General features: G+C 46.8%; 1 protein-coding gene across 8 annotated transcripts in view; it reads right to left on the bottom strand.

Annotated features, from left to right (window-relative positions):
* ADAMTS9 (ADAM metallopeptidase with thrombospondin type 1 motif 9) overlaps positions 1-12,813 on the bottom strand; it is a 77,949-nt gene extending 65,136 nt beyond the window's left edge. For all 8 annotated transcript variants that reach the window (XM_056501351.1, XM_056501355.1, XM_056501358.1 and 5 more), the window contains exons 1-3: positions 11,974-12,813; positions 11,479-11,867; positions 10,160-10,322 (exon numbers count right to left, since the gene is read on the bottom strand). In XM_056501351.1, the coding sequence (XP_056357326.1) occupies positions 10,160-10,322; positions 11,479-11,867; positions 11,974-12,067 (646 nt within the window). In that variant the 5' untranslated portion in view covers positions 12,068-12,813. The remainder of the gene's footprint in view (positions 1-10,159; positions 10,323-11,478; positions 11,868-11,973) is intronic.
* Between the last annotated feature and the right edge of the window lie 5,107 nt (positions 12,814-17,920).

The raw sequence follows: 17,920 nt of genomic DNA, 5'->3' as shown, positions 1-17,920 counted from the left end.
AAAACCTAGAGAGTATCACAGGAAATTTCACATCTTGTTCTGAGAGCCCTGACCTGTCCCTGATCATGCAGGGGAATCAGAGCCCAGCACAGCCAGGAAAAATGACTTTCCTTTTTGTGCAGAGATCTGGCACCGAGTCACAGAATCATTTAGGTTGGAAAAGATACTTAACATTATCAAGTCCAATCATTAACCTAATGCTGCTCTTGGTACAGTATCAGTGCTCTTTCCCCATCCAGCACACAAATGAAGTCAGACACATCATCACCTCCAAAACAACTGAATTATTTCCATTCACGAAGTCACTCCAACAGTGTGCTATTTGGACAGGTCACATGTTGGGTGTTTGTCAGCCTAGTTACTGGAAAACCAGGCACCAGTGATGGGGATGCACTGTATGGAAAGCCACTCCTGGACTTTGGTAGTACTGAACTGTTATCTTCACCCATCTTTCTTGCATGTAGATAGTGCGCACTCACCTGTAAAAAATTAAATGCCAATGGCTGTGCACTGTTCTCAACCCATCTGTAAAACCCTGACCACGTTAATGGGAGCTGCACACAGGCACTGCCAGGAACTCTGTGTGCCTGATTCTGTTGATATCCTGCTCCATTACAATGGCCACAACAGCAGTGCTCTCACTGAATGATGCATCAGGCAGAAGGGAAAACTTCTCATGTTACACAAAACTGTGATTTTGCAGCAGCAGCTTCCTACTGCCACACATAACACCAGAAAAGGGTGTGATATTTCCCCACCTTATTTTCTTTTTTTTTCCTATTGTGTTAACATAAAAACAGAAATCAGAAAGAAAAATGGTTTGCTTGGCAAGCCCTCAATCTTTGCAATGACCTGAAATATATCTACTTACACATGTAACTGGATGGGTTTAAGAACAAACCTTTATGTTTCCACTTTGTAGAAAAACTAAACTCCAGTGAGTAGACAAACCCTTTAAAACAATCCAAATTACAGTTCAATAATTCAAGTATCAGGCGAACCCAAGCACCGATTCAACAGCTCATATTCATTTGAAAGGCATCACGTCCGGATGGCATCTTTCCACTAATGCCATTATTTTTGCTTGGGCAAGAAGCCTCAGCCCAGAACCCATTCATCTGATTTATGGATATTTCCTGCTGGTTAATGTACTTTGGATCTATCACAAGAAATAGAGCAGGGAAGACTCAGGCCTTATGTAGTACTTTGCCTGCATGAAAGGGTGACAGGGCAGAGTCAGGATCTGCTTTTGACATAGTAGCTGTTGTTATACTAAGCCCAAATACTAAAAGATGGAATGACCACTTATCCCAACAGTCCTAATCCTTTCCATTTCTACATTAACTAGGCCTTGGAATAGAAAGCAATTTGCACAATTAAGTAAGACATGTAACAATTCAAGCAATTCCAGTCCAGCTCTGAGTTCTAAAGAGCTGCACATAGCAGTGAAAAAAAAAAGTAAAACACAGAGAGAGAGCAAGAGAAGGGGGGAAAGAAAAACTCTCTCTCTTGAGCTAACAACATCTCCCTGCTAGAAAAAGTGTGTGATCCTTTTGAACTGACTTACCATCATAACTTTTCTGAATGTGACCTAGGATTTTTAACAAAGTTGGCCACTCAGCAGATGGCCCACATCACTTCCAGCCCTACACTGATCCCTTTGCACAGATAATAAAACCATCATTTGGAAGTTAATTATTTATTGCATACCTCCATAAAACAGACCAAAATTCAGCTGAACTCCCCTCAGTCAGTCAGTCAGTCAGTGTGTGACCTGACAACTCCACAGGAGTAAACCCTGACCAAAAGCTTCAGTACAAGCTCCAGCTCCAGCTGCCTGGCTGGATTTGCTGCCTGTAGCTGGTACAACAGCAGCTGCCCAAGGGACTGCCATCACCTGGGAAACAGAGCAGAGAGGCAGAATGGATTTGCCTTCATGCTGAGATCAGACTGGCTGAAACCAAACCACATTTTTAGGCTCTTCTTGCCAAAAAATGGAATGGAAACAGGCTCCTCTTTAGGACACAAACAAGTCCTACTAAGCTGGACCAAAGAATTTCTCTAGCCCTGGGTCTGTCTTAATTCTATATCAAGATATTTTGAATCTCTATCTACCTTTCTATACATCTACAAATGTATCTCAGATGGATTTGCATGAGGCCAAATTCTCACCTCTGTTACTGTGGGGTGCTGCTGTGGTCAGCATATTCCAGAGCTGAACACACCCTCTCTGCCAGCACCTTCATGCCCTGCTCGGATAATGCCCAGGGATGGAAACATAATGGGGGACCAGCCACTGCCTTGCCCTGCACCACACTGATATGATCAGTCCTATGAGCAGGACTAATCCTGCCTTCCCTCTGGATAGCTCCTTGACTGTAGAACCAGAGCTGCTGTGATAGCTGGGGAGGCAAAAGAGGTTTTATTAATAGAGGTGAGACCAATGAGCTACATTGGAAGGGAAATGAAGGATCTGGGCCAGCTGGGATCCAAAAAGAAAAATTCTGCACTAAGAGTGGAAATGAAAATTTGCTTGATCTTGATTTCTCAAACCTGCAAATGAGAAGGTTCAACTGCAAATCGATCTGAGCCCACTCAACTGACATGAAGCTTTGATTTGCTCATGCTGTTCATACTTCCCTTTGAATTAAGAAACAGTCTGGGCTCAGGATAGTTCCCTCCCAAACTGTTACAGAAGAATCAAAATCTTGGGCTTCTACAAAGAACTGTTCTTTTGTTACTAAGAAAAATACTTGCATGGACCATAAGCCCTCAGGACCAAGGCACACCTGCTTGTTTTCTCATCTTCCTCCACTTTGAACTTTGCACATACACCTTACTGAAGAGGTTTTCTAAATGTCCAGTTAGAGCAATATTCAGATCCACAGACAGGTCCATGTCCAGGAGCTCCTGCTGCTGAAGTCAGTCCCACATATCAAGCCCAGAGTCTGGAATTTGTGTTTGCAATATGTGAAAATAATAAGGCCAGAAAGCAAAGCTATAAAACCATGAGCAGTTCAGACTGGCATGAAGCATCCCTGATGGAAAAACCAACAGCTCCACCCCAATTCACTCACTGCATCCTGTGTCTGTGACTATAGAGACTTGGAGGTGCCAAAGCTCAAGGTAATGCTGAACCCTGATGTCTGTCAGGGTGACCCTGCTTTTCTTCTCACTGCTTGAACCAGAATGCTGAGAACCATGGACTGGCAGTGAGCAGCAATCTACTTCCCTCAGTAATAAAACATTCTCTGGTTTATAACATGATAACACTAAAGACCACACATACTCTAGATGTTTTCTTTCCTGATGATGAGTATCAGAATGCATTCCAGCCTAAAAGATTATTTTTCTGCCTAAGGTAAAAAGTTGTACGTGAAAGCCATCAATTTTGCATGGTAGACAGAAAGTAGATTAATGAACAAAGCAATAAATTGCCTCTTTAAGAAAGGAGATACTAACAGCTGAACATGCAAGAGAAAATGATACAAGATCATCTTACAGAACTCCCACACATGCTCTTCAGGCAACTTCCAATGCACAAGTCACAACTACCTGTCCCACACTTATGTCTAGTGACACCTATGAGGTACCATACCATCACGAAGAACACTTAGGCCACCACAACTTTGTACTGACAGTCAGTAAAAGACAAGACAAAATATCCCTTTAGGAAAAAAAAGAATTTTTCCAGCAATTGGCCACAGGGTTGTTGATAATGACATTAGAGGCATATGGGGGAAAAAGTCACAGAATAAGTCAGCCTGTTTATTTTCAGTAGTATATACCATAGTGAACAGATAGAAAGCACCAAAGTGATCCCCCTCTGCTTCCTCCACCTCTCCTCCTTCAGTGGATGTCCACACAGATCAGGTAAAAGTATGTCCATCCCAGGAGAATAATTTAACTCTGTCCACTTACCATGTTTAAATTGCAGAACAATAACCAGTCAATAATAATTTCTTTAATCACAATCTTAAATCATACACCCCTAGGGTGCCAGATGGATGCTTGCTATATTTTCAATACTAAGAGTAACAACAAAATGCATACACCTTACTTATAACTCACACTGAGGAATCTTAAACCAAAACTAATTATGGGATCCGTATCACTGACTGTGATCAATGTTTTTTAACTGAAGTCAGTCTATTACCTTATTTCACTTGCCAACATCACAAGATACCTCAAACATTACAGACTGATCCCATGGCAAAAGCTTGTGCTTGACCTCCCAGGCCCATCTGACCAAATACCAGTTGGCTCTTACTGTGCTGTTACTTCAACAGGGAGGCAGAAATAGAATTAATTACATTAGCATATGGGAGTTGTGATGCAATTCTCTTATTTATTTTGGGAGGGAAGGAAACCTGAATTAATTACTATCTGACTAAAAATTACAATCCACTTCTTTAAGATAAGAAACTTTTCTGAGGAAAAGAACAAAGTCAGTGTTTTACCCCGAGGCCAAAAGCAAAGCTGACAGCTTAAACAGACTCTTGAATGAGCTCAAGGATTGCTCAACCTGGAAGTAAAGGCTTAAGAAAACCTCCCTGCAGATCTCCTGCAACCCTGAGTTTACGTGACACTCGGCAGTACAGAATTTGCCTGAAGACCTGCCTGGAAACCAGACACCTAGAATGCAAAATTCTGCTGGATGAGTAAGTTAAAAACAAAAAAAAAAAAAAACAAAAAAAAAAAAAAAACAAAAAAAAAAAAAAAACCCAAAAAAAAAACCCAAAAAAACAAAAAAAAACCAAAAAAAACCAAGGGACACAGTTGGAAGCAAGACAGAGTCCAAAGGAAACAGCAAAAATACTAAAGGGCTCTAGACCAACAATCAAAGTGCAAAGGATCTGGGATTTCACCACAGACACTCACACAGCAAAAACGTTAAGTCCTGTGGAAAAGGAATTCAAAGTTTCTGCCTCAAAACTGCTATAAAGTAAGAACATAACACATACAAAGGGTCTGTAGAAGGAGCAGGAAATTTTCCATCACTGGCCCCATTCCACTCCATTGCCAATTGTAACACTGTGGACACACCTTGAACCACAGCTCAAGTGGGAACAAAAGCTCATCCCCACCCTGCGCCAATGAAAGACCACACTGCAAAGTCAGGCTTTAGCCAAAGTACCAGAACCCTAACACATCCTTCCCCAGGTCTCCTCCCTGGTCATGGCACTAATAACACACTAACATTCTGGCAACCTCAGAGTGACTATCCCTTCCAAGCACACAGGAACATGGTGACAGGACCATCTCCTGCTTGTGCCATGGGTTCACTGGTGACTTCCCATGCAACTGGCTGGCATTAGGAGAGCAGGCTGGTGCTAATTATCATGCAGAAACAAAATCACAATCATTGAGGTGGCAGCACTGGGCATCTGCTTGCTCAAGACACAAGGCAGCACTCCTCTGCTCTGGTGGTTCCCCAGTGTCATGTTCAGTGGGAAAGGTTGTTACAGTTACTATGAAAGGGTAATCCATTACAAATTACTCATTAATGCAACTGAAAAATCAGTGACATATTACTGAGTATGCCTGTATCATGCCAGCTCAGTGGCAAGACATGTTTCATGCTGCTGGTTTCTCCTGTTGTTTTTATAAGACCCTTCTCAGCACAACTTACACAGAGAGCTTCTCTCCTCCTCACCTGGACCACATGGGGCTCCCCTTTGTGGGCCTGCTGAGCCTGGCCACACATGTACTGTCCAGTAGTCAAACTTCTGTAACACCCAACAAAATACCAGCAAATTTGAGACCCTTCTGCATCTGTTTCTGGCAGGTACTGGGATGTGCTAAGCCTGCAGGTTGTGTCCTGTAGCCATCTGTGCTGGTAATACTTGGTGGATTTTGGAAAGCAGTCTCAGCAGGTGAGTCACTGGGCTTTCCCACCTCTGCCAGCAGTGGGTGGGGGCACAGTCAGCCAGCACAGTGCAGGTAAGACCTGCTCTGTCCTGCACTCATCTGAGCCTTCTTCCAAAATCTCACCACCTTAGCACAAACTGCTGGAAGGCCTCTTTGCTGGCTACAGCCCCATGGCTCCCTTCCAGAATCAGGAACAGCTCTAATCGTCTTCCTACTAGTCTGGCACCATCAGAGTGTTATTGCTGCTTCTGCATGAGGAGTTTTGCCCGTGGTGGATATTCCTGCTTTAAATGCTCTCATTAAGGAGTGAGGACTTTGTGCAAGATCCTCAGATGCAGCCTCAGAGTCCAGGTCCAATGCCAGCCTCGGGATGGGCACAGCTGACCAGCAGCAAGTGAGGGAGCAGCTCACACTCACTATACATTCAGTCGTTGGTTTATTCATCTCAGCTCCAGACAGCTCTTGAATGTAAAAGAATTATGAGAAATGAGGCAAGAACAGAGAGGTATTTAACTAATGAAGCTGGAATGGAAATTGGAAGTGCAGATCAGGCAAATGAAGGCAGTGGGTACAAAGAAGGAGCCGCCCCAAAAAGTTCAGTCAGGAGTCCTGCATCAGGGTCACAGTAAAGGCTGCACAGAATTTGCTAAGTTTGGAGCAAGAGCTGGGCAGGCAACAGAAGCAGGGCAACAAAAGGGCACAATGCCTGCAATTATACTCATGGACACAGGGTAATTGTGGCTCTGGAACCAGGTAGGTAGAGGCCACATCTGTCTTGGAACAAGGGGTGGCCAACAAGCAGAATGATCGTGAAGATTCAGTAAAAGGCTAAAGTTATCACAGACCCCAACAAAACCGGAAGAGAAGAGCTTCAAAGAACTCATCAACCAAAACATACATACAAATTATATATACACATACAGCAGTGACAAAAACCATGGGAAATATGATAGAAAGGAGAAGCAGCAGAAATGGATATAAAACCCAGAGCAAGAGGCAGCCTGAAGTGGATTTAAGTGATGACCAAAGGCAGTGTCCTATTGGCACCTGGCGCTGCACATCTCTCTGCAAGACCAAATCTTGAGGGTTTCAAATGGAAAAGGCTCCCAGGTCTGCTCCTGGCAGAAGGTCCCACTGGATGGGGGCTTGGGGAGGTGCTGCTGGCCTCATGAAGGTGGCTGGCACACGGACACAGGATGCAGCTCCGTGCCTTTATCACTGGAGTCAGATTGTTCCTCCGTGGGGCGCAGGAAAGCTGCGCTCTCCAGCCTTGCAATGAGCCGCTTCCTTTTTTCTTTTTTTAGGCTCACAATTTCTTTTCTCTTCCTCCTCCACCTCAAAAAAGCGGATATTTAATAATTGGGTCGGAAGAGCTTGCTATCCTGAAGCAATGGGTGGTAGTGGGGCTGCACCTATAGTGACATCATGCTGTCAGCCTGGCCAAGTCCTCATCCCGTCAGGGCTATTCAGTAAAACACAACTAATTATTCTGCCAGATCCCCGGCCAGATGACAAACTGATTCACGGCACTAACTAAAAGAAAAGAAGGAGAGGAAAAAGCACTATTTCCTATGACTGAAACTACATTAACCTGTTACCCCAAGGAAAACTCTGTCCAAGGCTTTTCTTGTGGCGCTGAGCTGTATGCCAGACGCCTGAAATGCACTGCCAGAGACCCCAGTGCTGCGCTGTGAAAGTTCATCTGCAGAGCACAGCTTCCATTTGATATCCATCAGCATTCAGAGGAAAAAGATCTTCTTCCAGAACACCTGCAGAGCATCTTTTATGTCAGAGGGCCTAAAACTGTTATCAGAAACTGCTAATTAAAATACCCGGTTTTCTAAGCTGACCTCAGGACACTGAAAACTAAACGTAAGACCAGGGAGACTGCTGCAAATGAAAGCTTTTACTCAATCTATTAGTCAATTCACAAGGGAAACTTTCCTGAATACCTCAAGAAGTCTAAAATTACATCATTATGGCAAGGGCACACCAGTATGTTGCTTATTAATCATTTCCAGGAAGATGACTATCAGAAAGTCATTCTTAATAGCACCACTGCCTGGCAACATAGGGCCCTTGCTCACCTCGGGGTAGGGGGTGGGGGGTACCTTAGATTTCCCTCACATCAATTTCCTCTTCAAGCAAATTTCCACCCCTGCAAAAAGCCTGCAAAGCAAACACATTGTTTCACAAGTTCTTCTGACAAAAGACTGGATTCTCATAACACCCTACAACTAGGACTAACTCCCAAACTCTCATGAAACCATTCTCCTCTGGCAGGAATGAGAGATACACTTGTCTAAAGCAGCGAGTGCTGCTAGATTTTGCATGTTCACCTCTGCTGCAAAGACATGCAAGACACCTTCTCTCACCAGATGTAACCTCAGGTAGGATGCCAAGATCCAGCATTACCCAAACTGCTCTGAACTTGCTCCTTAAATGAAATAACCAAGACTTGTTCACCATACACGTATGGCCATAGAAATATTCCCTTTAAAAGCCTGGACAATGACAAAAAGAAGAGATGGAGGGAAAGAGGACAGGAAGACTCTCATGCCTATCTGGAACACTTAAGCTTGTGTTTGAGAGGTGAGAACTCCTCCCTTCACTACATGAAGCAACTGAGAAGAGCAAGAAAACAAAGACAAGCAAGAAGAAAAACATATTGGAACAAAGGAAGAAGAGATATACACCACATTGGTAAAATCACAGATGGAGTATTATTCTTGTGAATAACAACACAGAAGAATAATATCCTAAATGGGAACTACAATACAGCAGGGTGAAATACAGCAGTCTGTCACAGCAGCACAGAGTCAAGTCCACAAACAAAATTCAGAGCCCTCCCAGCTACCTTTGATTCACTGAGTCCTGTGATCTGCTGCTCCGTTCCTCCAAGGGTTACTGATGCAATGTGCCAGATTCCGTGTTTCTTTCCAACTGTTCTGAGTCTCCTGCATCTGATCTCAAAGAAGGGAGCAGAAACAGCTGGAAGAGAGAAACCAGAATGGCATATTCCAGCAGCAACCCTTGGAAGAACAAACAATGACAGCCTTGTGAGAGGTACACTGTACCCCTGGCACACAGGTTTGCATGTGGAGCTGGATTCACATGTCTTCTAAGAAGAAATACCTGTTGCTCTGGCTGGTCACAGAGTATCAGAGCATCTCTGGACTTAGCATGATCAGTGCAAGATGAACAGACTGACAGCTCAACAGCACAGTCATGATCCACAGTCATGGGTAGCAAACAAGTAATGCATGCTACTTGCAGCCTAATTGGGGCACCATACATCTCCTCCAGTGGTACCTCTACTTCCTGAGCAACTCCACCTACTTTGCAGCATATAAGCAGCTTGCAGTCCACAAGGGAGCCCAGTCAAGGTCTACTCTGTTTAGGCTTTAAAGTTCCTGTAGATCTAGCTGCAGGCCAAAGGGGTTGGCAGGTGAAACAGGAGACTGAAGGAATAAGCTTCTGCAGATAAAATTTAGGTATTTTCTGCCAAAGGGGAGGATTAGTTGTGAACATCAGGAAGTCAAGGAAGCAGAGAGCAGCAGGAGGCCACTGCAGATAATAGGGACAGTAAGAGCAAGGCTATTGCTCATCAAAGCACATGAAGGGGGAGAGAAAAAGGCTTGTGCTCTTTCATATGTGCAAAGAACTAGAAAGAGGGAGTGAGAAGGTCAGGGAGATGGTGCTGGTGGAGGAAGGGCCATGAGGAAAAAAAAAAAGCCTTTGAAAATGAACCATGGAAAAGCGATTACTAACTGTCAGGGTTGGTGTTAGGACCCTCTCATTTCCACTAGAAAGAAGTAAGACGTGGCAACTCACAGCCAGATTTGGGGAGGGAAGACCAGGAGCACAGCAAGACCAAGACAGAAGGATGCAATTTAAAGGACAGAGTATCAGATAGACAGTATATCAGATTAGGATGGTTGGGAATTACATGTAGGAGAGAAGAAAAAACAAGTTTAAGGGCTCACAGGATACTTAAGGCAAGACAGACCAAAAGCTCTCTTGCCTGCTTTATATCAGGAATCAAAGGGAAACTGCAACACATTTTTTGACCACAACTTCCTTATAACTAATTCCTAGAAAGCACAGGTGCACCACATCTCTCCAGGACAGTGTTACCACCACAAGCCCAGTCCAAGCAATCACAGCACCATTTCTACAGGGGTCCCTAAACTCCACATCCCTTCTTTCCCACACAAACCTACTGCCTTTTACCTGCAAATAGCACTTCCAAGTATCAAGTCATCCAAGGCAGTAACAAAATGAGTACCTGGAGTATTGCAAGTCTGCCTGTCCCCTGAAGAGTTGGTTGGAGGTGTCCGGTGTCGGTAGACAAGATGTGGTTTATTGTGCTCTTCTTCATACTCCTGTTCCTCAAGCGATAGGAGTGGCTCTACAAAATAGTCCCCATCATCAGACTTGAATGTGCCTAGCTGAGAGGGACCAGAGAGAGGAACAGGAGGTCAGCTTTGCACAATGACAAGCCAGCTAGCAAGCACTACTCCACAAAGCAGTTAATGAGGGAGGTGTGCCTACTTCTGTGGTAACCCCTGTGAAAACACCAGCTGGAGCTCCAGCTTCGGTCACACTGCTTGCACCCACCCTGGGCTGCACAGCCATCCCACTGGTGCTTACAGAGGGATAATTACTAACGCACAGGGAGGGAGCACGAGAAGGGCATGCCTGCCAGACCCTGTCCTTATGCCAGTGACATGAACAACCCAGTCCTGCCCGAAGGGTGATGGTGCTGCTGTGTGCTGGAGGCCCCAGTGCAACCCCATCACATGCTGGTTTCACACAGCATGTCTCCCTGAGACAGGCTTTTAACCCACAGCTAAGGACCAGAGGAAGATGTCCAGCTGCTGAAATCCCTGCCTAGGGATGAAGACATCAACACTCCTAGTTGCACACAACTATGAATGCAGATATTTGGCAAGTAAATACAAACTATCCAAGACAAAAGATTCTGCAGCCATCCCATACTGGGATGCATGGTCAGTACCTAGGAGGGAAGCCACACACATGTGCCCAGGCGAACACAAACACTCAGAGGAATTCCTGGACTGAATGAAACCAGCAGAAACCTTCAGAGAGCCCCGGCATCGGCACCCCGTGGGACTGAAAGGCACCAGGACCAGAGTTAGCCCTTTTAGGAGCTTCCGTTCATCTCGGTGCCAAAGGGCAGCTGTGGTAGCAGGGCCCGGGGTGCTGGCTGGCTCCGGGGCCAGCGCTGCTGATAAACCCGCAGCCAGCCCTCGTGGGCACCCCCGGCGGTCCGTGCCCGGGTCTGGCCCGCGGACCGCCCGCCCGGGTGTTAGCGGACAGCATTTTTTCCCTCAAAACCCGCAGAGCCGAAGCAGCAAACAGCAGAACCCAGCCGGTTAAGAGCGGCGTGGGAGAAACCCCCGGCCGGGGCGGGCCGGAGCCGCCCCCGCGGTGAGGGGAAGGGGCGGGCGCCATCCCTCAGCCGGCCCCAGCGCTCCGCCGGCCTGCCCACCCTCATCGCGCTCCTCCCGCTCCTCCGCGGCGCTTCCGCCCCTGGCGCTCAGCGGGGCGGGGCCGGGCCGGCGGCCGGGGCGCGGGTCTCACCATCCCGGAGCAGAGGCTGATAACGGCGGTGAGCCGAGGCCGGGCGTTGACGTGCCCCCGGTAGAAGCAGTGCTTCACGTCGGCGTCGGCCGCCTCGGCGTAGAGGCGCCGCTGCTCCGCGGCGGGCTCTCCCAGGAGGCTGACGGTGAAGAGCGGGGCGATGAAGGCCGAGCTGGCCGTCAGGTTGAAGAGGAACTGCTGCCCGAAGGCGGACAGCCTGTAGTGTGCCTTCGGGGAGGCGGCGGCGGCCGCCGTCCAGGCGTCGGGGGCGGCACTGGTGCTCCGCCGGCGCCGCCTGAAGTGGACATCGGTGGGGAAGGGCTCACCGAACTCATTCACTCGGGTAGGAGTCACGATCTCGTACTCGCTGAGCTTCTCCAGCAGCTGGGCTGCGAGGGGACAGACGCGTATGTCGCTGAGTGAGGTGGCCGAGCCCCGCGGCCCCGGGGGGCGGCAGCGCAGCGCTCCCCGCGCCCCTCCCCGAGCACCCCTTACCTTGCCTGGGGTGCAGCTTCTGCCTCCTCGCTCCCGTCCTCAAGCCGTCGATGAAGAGCGTGGTGAGTGCCAGCGCCAGCGGCGCCAGCTGCATGGTGCTGCGCGCTGTCCTCGGAGGAGCAGCCTTCCCCGCCTCCGCTCCTTCTCGTCCTTTTTCCTCCCTTTCCCTCTTTTAATTTTTTTTTTTCCCTTCTCCTTTCTCCCCTGCCGGCCCCCGGAGCGCTGCCGCGGGAAGGCGCAGCCCCGGCGGCGTTAGGGGCGCGCGGGCGGGCGGCGCGCGGGGCGCGGGGGGCCGCGCATGGTGCGGGGCGGACGGGCCGGGACCGGGACCGGGACCGACGGGCCGGGACGGGGGAGCCGCCCGCCCGCCTGCCTGCCTGCTCTCCCTCGCTTTCCGCCTCTCCCCCCGTCGGGCTGCTGGACGAGAGCTGCCGGGACTCAGTTTAAAAAGGGGCGTGCTCCATAGATCAAGCAGGAGAAAGCCCGCCCTCCTCCGCTCCCCCCCACTCCACTCCTTCCAATATGTCACTTTCTTTTTCATTGCCGGCGGACGCCGAAGTCGCAGGTTTTGGTCAAGAAAAGCCATCGCTGGAGCTGGACGGAGCGGGCGAGACACGGCTCCGCACGCCCGGCTCCGGCGCCCGCTCCCCGCCGGCTCCTTCCAAAAGGTTTTAAAATCCCAAAGTAGCCCGGGCTGAGCGGCACCGGCAGCTGCCTGCTCTGCCAGGTCCTGGTGGGATGAGTCACTTTTGTCACTACTGGGAGGAGAGTTTTCTTACATAATTAACGTTTTCCATTTTTTTTTTTTTTTTTTTTTTTTTTTTTCCCAAGGCTGTTGGAGAAGTGGACCAGCAATTGAAGAATCCCCTGTGTGGCACTTCTTATAGCATTTCTTCTACATTCTCAGATAAGAGGCAATTCAAGCAACTTTTGTTCAGGATTAGATTTGTGTTGTGCACTTTTCAGGCACCCTGAGGGAAATGAAAGATTATATCCTTATCTTAGTTTATTTTATTTTGCTTTACAGTTTGAAAGGTCTCTGTAAAAATTTTTTTAGAGCTTAATGTAATTAAACGTTGTCTTCTACCCCTTCCTCAAATCAAAATCCCCATCCTTGGTTTAAAAGGCTTTTAAACCTTTAAAGCCTGTGAGCAAGGCAAAAGAGAAGTTTGGAAGTTCAATTTGCACTTCCACAGAAAATGTCAAACTTCTTTACATTCTTTGCTCAGCGTTGGGACAAGGCACAGAAATGCTGGTATTTGCTGCAGAAGGGGAAAGTTTTAAAATAAAAATTAATTCAGAATCCACTTCTGGGCAAAATGGCACCTCCTGATTCTTCAACTGGTGAAGCCCTACAGACCTCAACTATTAGGAGTCAATTATTAATTTTTTATGATGAGTATAAAAGTCAGAGTAAGTAAAGCATCACCTGAAAAGCTGTGCATCTTCAGCCCTGCGACTGGCAGGCCAAGCTTGAAGGGCTGGGAGACAGAGCCTCAGCAGAGCAGGCATCTCCAGGATTGTCAGCACACCCTTAGGGCAAGGTGTAATGGCACATAACCTCCCTGCATGGCATTGTGCCCACCTTTATGAACCAGGTTTAATTAAAATCTTGGATACTTCCAGTAAGATAACTCACCCATATCTCTCAGGATGCTTGCAGAGCACCCTGAGCCCTGACCACCTTCCTACAACATCCATATGTACCCCAAAACTTTCAGTCTTCACAGAGAGAGATACACAGAGGGTACTTAGCTTGGGATAATGCTCCAGAAATCATGGCAGAAGGAAGGGTAGGCTGTATCCCTAACTCAGATGGGTGTGGACACATTTCCCAGAAGTGGCGAGGGGAGCTTGTGCTGCCAGTTGGGTGTTGTGGAGCAATATTGAGCAGTCGATCAGCAAAGGGGAGTGAGGAAAGTGAACCGAGTTGCCTGAGGTAGGAGAGGTGAAAAGCTGAGCATAGCATTAGGGCTGAGTCAGAGGGGAGGGGAGGAGGCTTACGTGGAGCTAGTCCTGCCTGCTGTCCTGGGAAAGGGGTGCAGCCTTCAGTCCTTAAATCAGCATAGTGTTGGGAAACAGTCTGGTTTCTCTGGGCCACAGGGTGCCCCAGGGCATCCCCATCACACAAACATCCCACCACTCTCAGCCTCAGCATCCCCCGTGCCACATCAGGTGCTGGTGAGAGCTGCCTTGCTCGCTGTCACAGGAAAACCTACCAAAGCTTTGGAGGTTTCTTTTTTCTACAAGGTGGCCAGTTAATTTGGCTCTGGGGTGAGGTTTGATGGAGCTCAGGAGCTGGTACAGGGTGAGAAGTGACAGCACATACCTGTGACTTGGTTGGGTAGGATCCTTTTTGGTGCTGAGCTGAATGGAGCAAGGTTGTTTCTGTGGAGCATCCTCACAGCCCCACCCACTGATCTGAAGCCACCAACCTGAGAGAAGGCAAGGAATACAATTCCATCATTCAGAAGAACGAATCCATCTCCTGGGACTCCATTATGGGGCAGAGTTGGGAGTGGTCTGAACCCTCTCAGGACCAAATCCTGACTTTGCAATGTCATAAACATACATACATACGTACATACATACATACATGCCATGCAGCATGGCATGACTTCAGAGCCATTTCCATCAATATGCACAAGTTGTATGTTGTGTGGCACTTTGAATCATTACAGCTGGAGATTAGGAAGTGCAGAATGAAAGCTGTACTGTAAGTAAATAGATTATGTGGAGTTTAGAGAAACTAAGCTACAATCTTAAATTCAAATAACTTTCCTATTAGGAAGGATCTATTAATACTTACGGTATGGTAATTGTGCAGACTCCAAGTCCTCACCCAGTCAAAAGCAAGCTAAGAGCCCATACCTACCCATGGAAAAATCCCCTTAAAACACTGGGAATTTTGCCTGTGTAAATACTGCAGAACTTGAGCTGCAAATGCCTCTTCTATAAACCACAAATCAGAACTTGACCACAACATCAAAAGTTAAGTAAAAAAATTTAAGGCAGTGCACACTGCTGCAAGAATACACTTGAGGAGCCCAGATTTCCTGAGGTTTTTGCACTGCTTTTCCCCCTTGTTACCATTTCCTTTTCCCTATAGGTAAGGGCATCCTCAGAACTAAGCTTTGTTCTTTGCAGCTCATCTTTAACTGCTGCATCCTCTTGCTTGCCCAATGATTATCCCACAAGGCAGTTTCCTTTTGGTGGTTGCTCCTCAATGCTACAAGATACCTGAAAACAGCCAACTTTTCTCCTTCTGTCTAATCTGTGTGGTCAGAAAGATTTCATTCCCTTCAAACAACTGACTGCCCTCTCCTGCCTCTCATTCATCTGCTGATGCTGGTAACAAGGATACTGCTCTGGGCTGCCTTTCTCCTTGTTTTGGAAGCTCTCATAAAGGATTCTCTTTAAAAGACATTTTCAGCAGTTGTGTCAAAACTGGATTTTTACATTGTAAGCCTTTCACGTTTGTTTGGAGGACTGAAACTTGCAAGTTCTTGGTGTATACTTAATTTCCACCTTGTTATCTGTGCCAAGCCAACTCTTTGGTCCTCGTTAAAAGGATTTAAGTATCCTCATCTAATGTAGTCCTTTAAGCTCCTACTTCCTCCCTGAGGTTCTCTTCTTACCCCATGTAGTGGGCTGCTGCCATCAAGGTCTGAATCACTGGGTTGTTTGGGAGTTTGCTCCTCTGACCCATAGGAGGCTGGGAAGTGTTCCCTTCCATTCCCAGCAATACCAGCACAGCACTGCTATCACTGCTGTCACAGCTTGCCCTCTGTGGGCCCATTTTAGGTTCCCATTTTAGGGCCAGTGCCTGAGGGAGGTGTGAAATGGTGTGCGAGGATGCTGCAGAGCCGTTGGTGCCACCCCACTGCCCTGAATACTGAGATGTGCCCACTGAGGTGACTAATTCAAGGTTACCCAGGGAAATAATACCCAACATCCTTCATCTCAGTCTTGGGTCAAGCTGTGCAATGCAAACATCTTCCCAGCCAGTGCATTGCATCAGGAGCTGCATCCTGTGGGAGCCATCCATTGCTCTGCACAGAGGTGCAAAGTGGGGCACAGTGGAAATAGAGAGTAGCCTTGTCCTTGCAGTTATCATCCCTGCTCTTTGCCTGGGTAGGGAGACACCATTTGGGACCAGAAGGTGAAGGAGTGAAAACAAACAAGTCCATTCCACTGCTCTACTCACATACAAGGAAACTGGCACTCAGTTTGCTTCAGAAACAGCTTTGACCCTGGAAAACAGATACATGAGTAGGAACCAGGGACTGGGTGGGAAGAACAGCAAAGCCCACGTAGATACTGCAGATGTGTGGGATTTTCATCTTCAGGTCAGCATGGATGGACATAATGATCCCTTGAGGCTCTCCACTTGAAACTGCTGGTTCCAGCTCGCCCCTCCCCTGCTCCCAGCATTGCTGCTGACTGTTTGCACACTGCTCTTTTCCTTACACCTCTTATCTGCCACGTGGAAAGTGCTCAGGGTAACTCAGCTTCTGGGTCTTGCTGCAGCCTGGCAGTTCCTTTGGCCTCAAGCAGTTACCCCATTTCCATTTTTACTATAGGTAAACCTGAGACAAGTCCTAAAGTAGCTAAGAAACACTTAATTCTGAATCTTCCAATTTTTTTGCAAATTAGGCCACATCAAGCTAAACATTGTATTGGTTTATCTTTTGTGTTTGACATGCTATAAATCAAACAGGACCTAAATACACTCCTCATGATTTTAATATTATGTATGTGTGCATCTATGCTGTGTTCCAGGTTCCTTTGCCAAAACATTAAGAGCAATAGTCCTCCTAGTAATACTAGGAGGACTAAATAGAGCAGATGTTCTGTAATCCCACACCAAAAGGCAATCTGGGAATGTTGGAAATTATGCAGGTACAAAAAGCTTTATCCCTAGAGCCATGTACTTTATTATATAAACAAATTATCATAACAGCTCTGTGAGGTGTCACCCTCACCTTATGAAGAGGAGACTGAGATGACTGATTTGGTAAAGAACATGGGGTCATGGAACTCTGACCTCATGGTAGTTCCACCCTCCCTCTCCATCTTGTATGCAGCCTAAGTGTATAATGTAATGTTTCAGTGCAGGGATCATTAAACTGTAAAACTCTATTTTAGGAGGGTTGTTTTCATTTTCCCAAATAGTAGATTGTCTCCAGAGAGAACAAAATACAAATATCCAGTAAAGCAGGGAAAAAGCTAAGCAACTTTACAGATGAGTTCTTTTTCCCTACACTGTTTGATTTCCCTTGTGGTGTAACAAGGTGCCCAGCTAAAAGCAAAGACGTCTCCCTGAGGAAAGTCTTTACAATGTTGTCTTATTTGTATTGTGGTAGGAAGTCTCTACAGGTTATAAAACTGTCAAAAAAATTGTCAATGGCCAAAAAGTTGGGAGTGTTTTAGGCCTAATCCAGTGCCTGTCAAAACTCATCATCAGAACTTCCACTGACTTGGAGAAGTGCAGAATCTCTGTCATTTCTGGGAGCTATTTTACAACATCACATCTTGCTCATTAATATCTACCTGACAAGCATATATAACATCCAGTATTTCTTTACCAAGATGCAACAGCTTGAAAAAAACACCATTTTTTTTTAGCTTAGAAAAATGTCTGCACTCACTAAGTTGCAGTACCCAAAACTAGGGTGTTTTAAAATTCTTCTCAGGTAGCTGAGGGTTCCCAGAACAGATGGGCACAGGGAGGGAAAAGATAATTTAATGGCAGCCCATCACTTTGTTGCACTGCTGGTACCACATCATTAGAGCAGCCAGAATGTGCAACAGATCAGAGCCATTGCCCCCCCATGTTAAATGATTAAGAGGTGCTGTTTAAATGTGCTGCTTCAGATTTGTCAGCAGTCCCCAACTTGCAGGATATGTTGAGGAAACAACTCTCTTCTTACAGGTGGTCCTACAC

Source organism: Oenanthe melanoleuca, chromosome 12 (genome assembly GCF_029582105.1).
Source record: "Oenanthe melanoleuca isolate GR-GAL-2019-014 chromosome 12, OMel1.0, whole genome shotgun sequence".
Classification (NCBI taxonomy): Eukaryota; Metazoa; Chordata; class Aves; order Passeriformes; family Muscicapidae; genus Oenanthe; species Oenanthe melanoleuca.
Note: the sequence above shows the minus strand (reverse complement) of the source record. Positions and strands in the feature narration are given on the sequence as shown.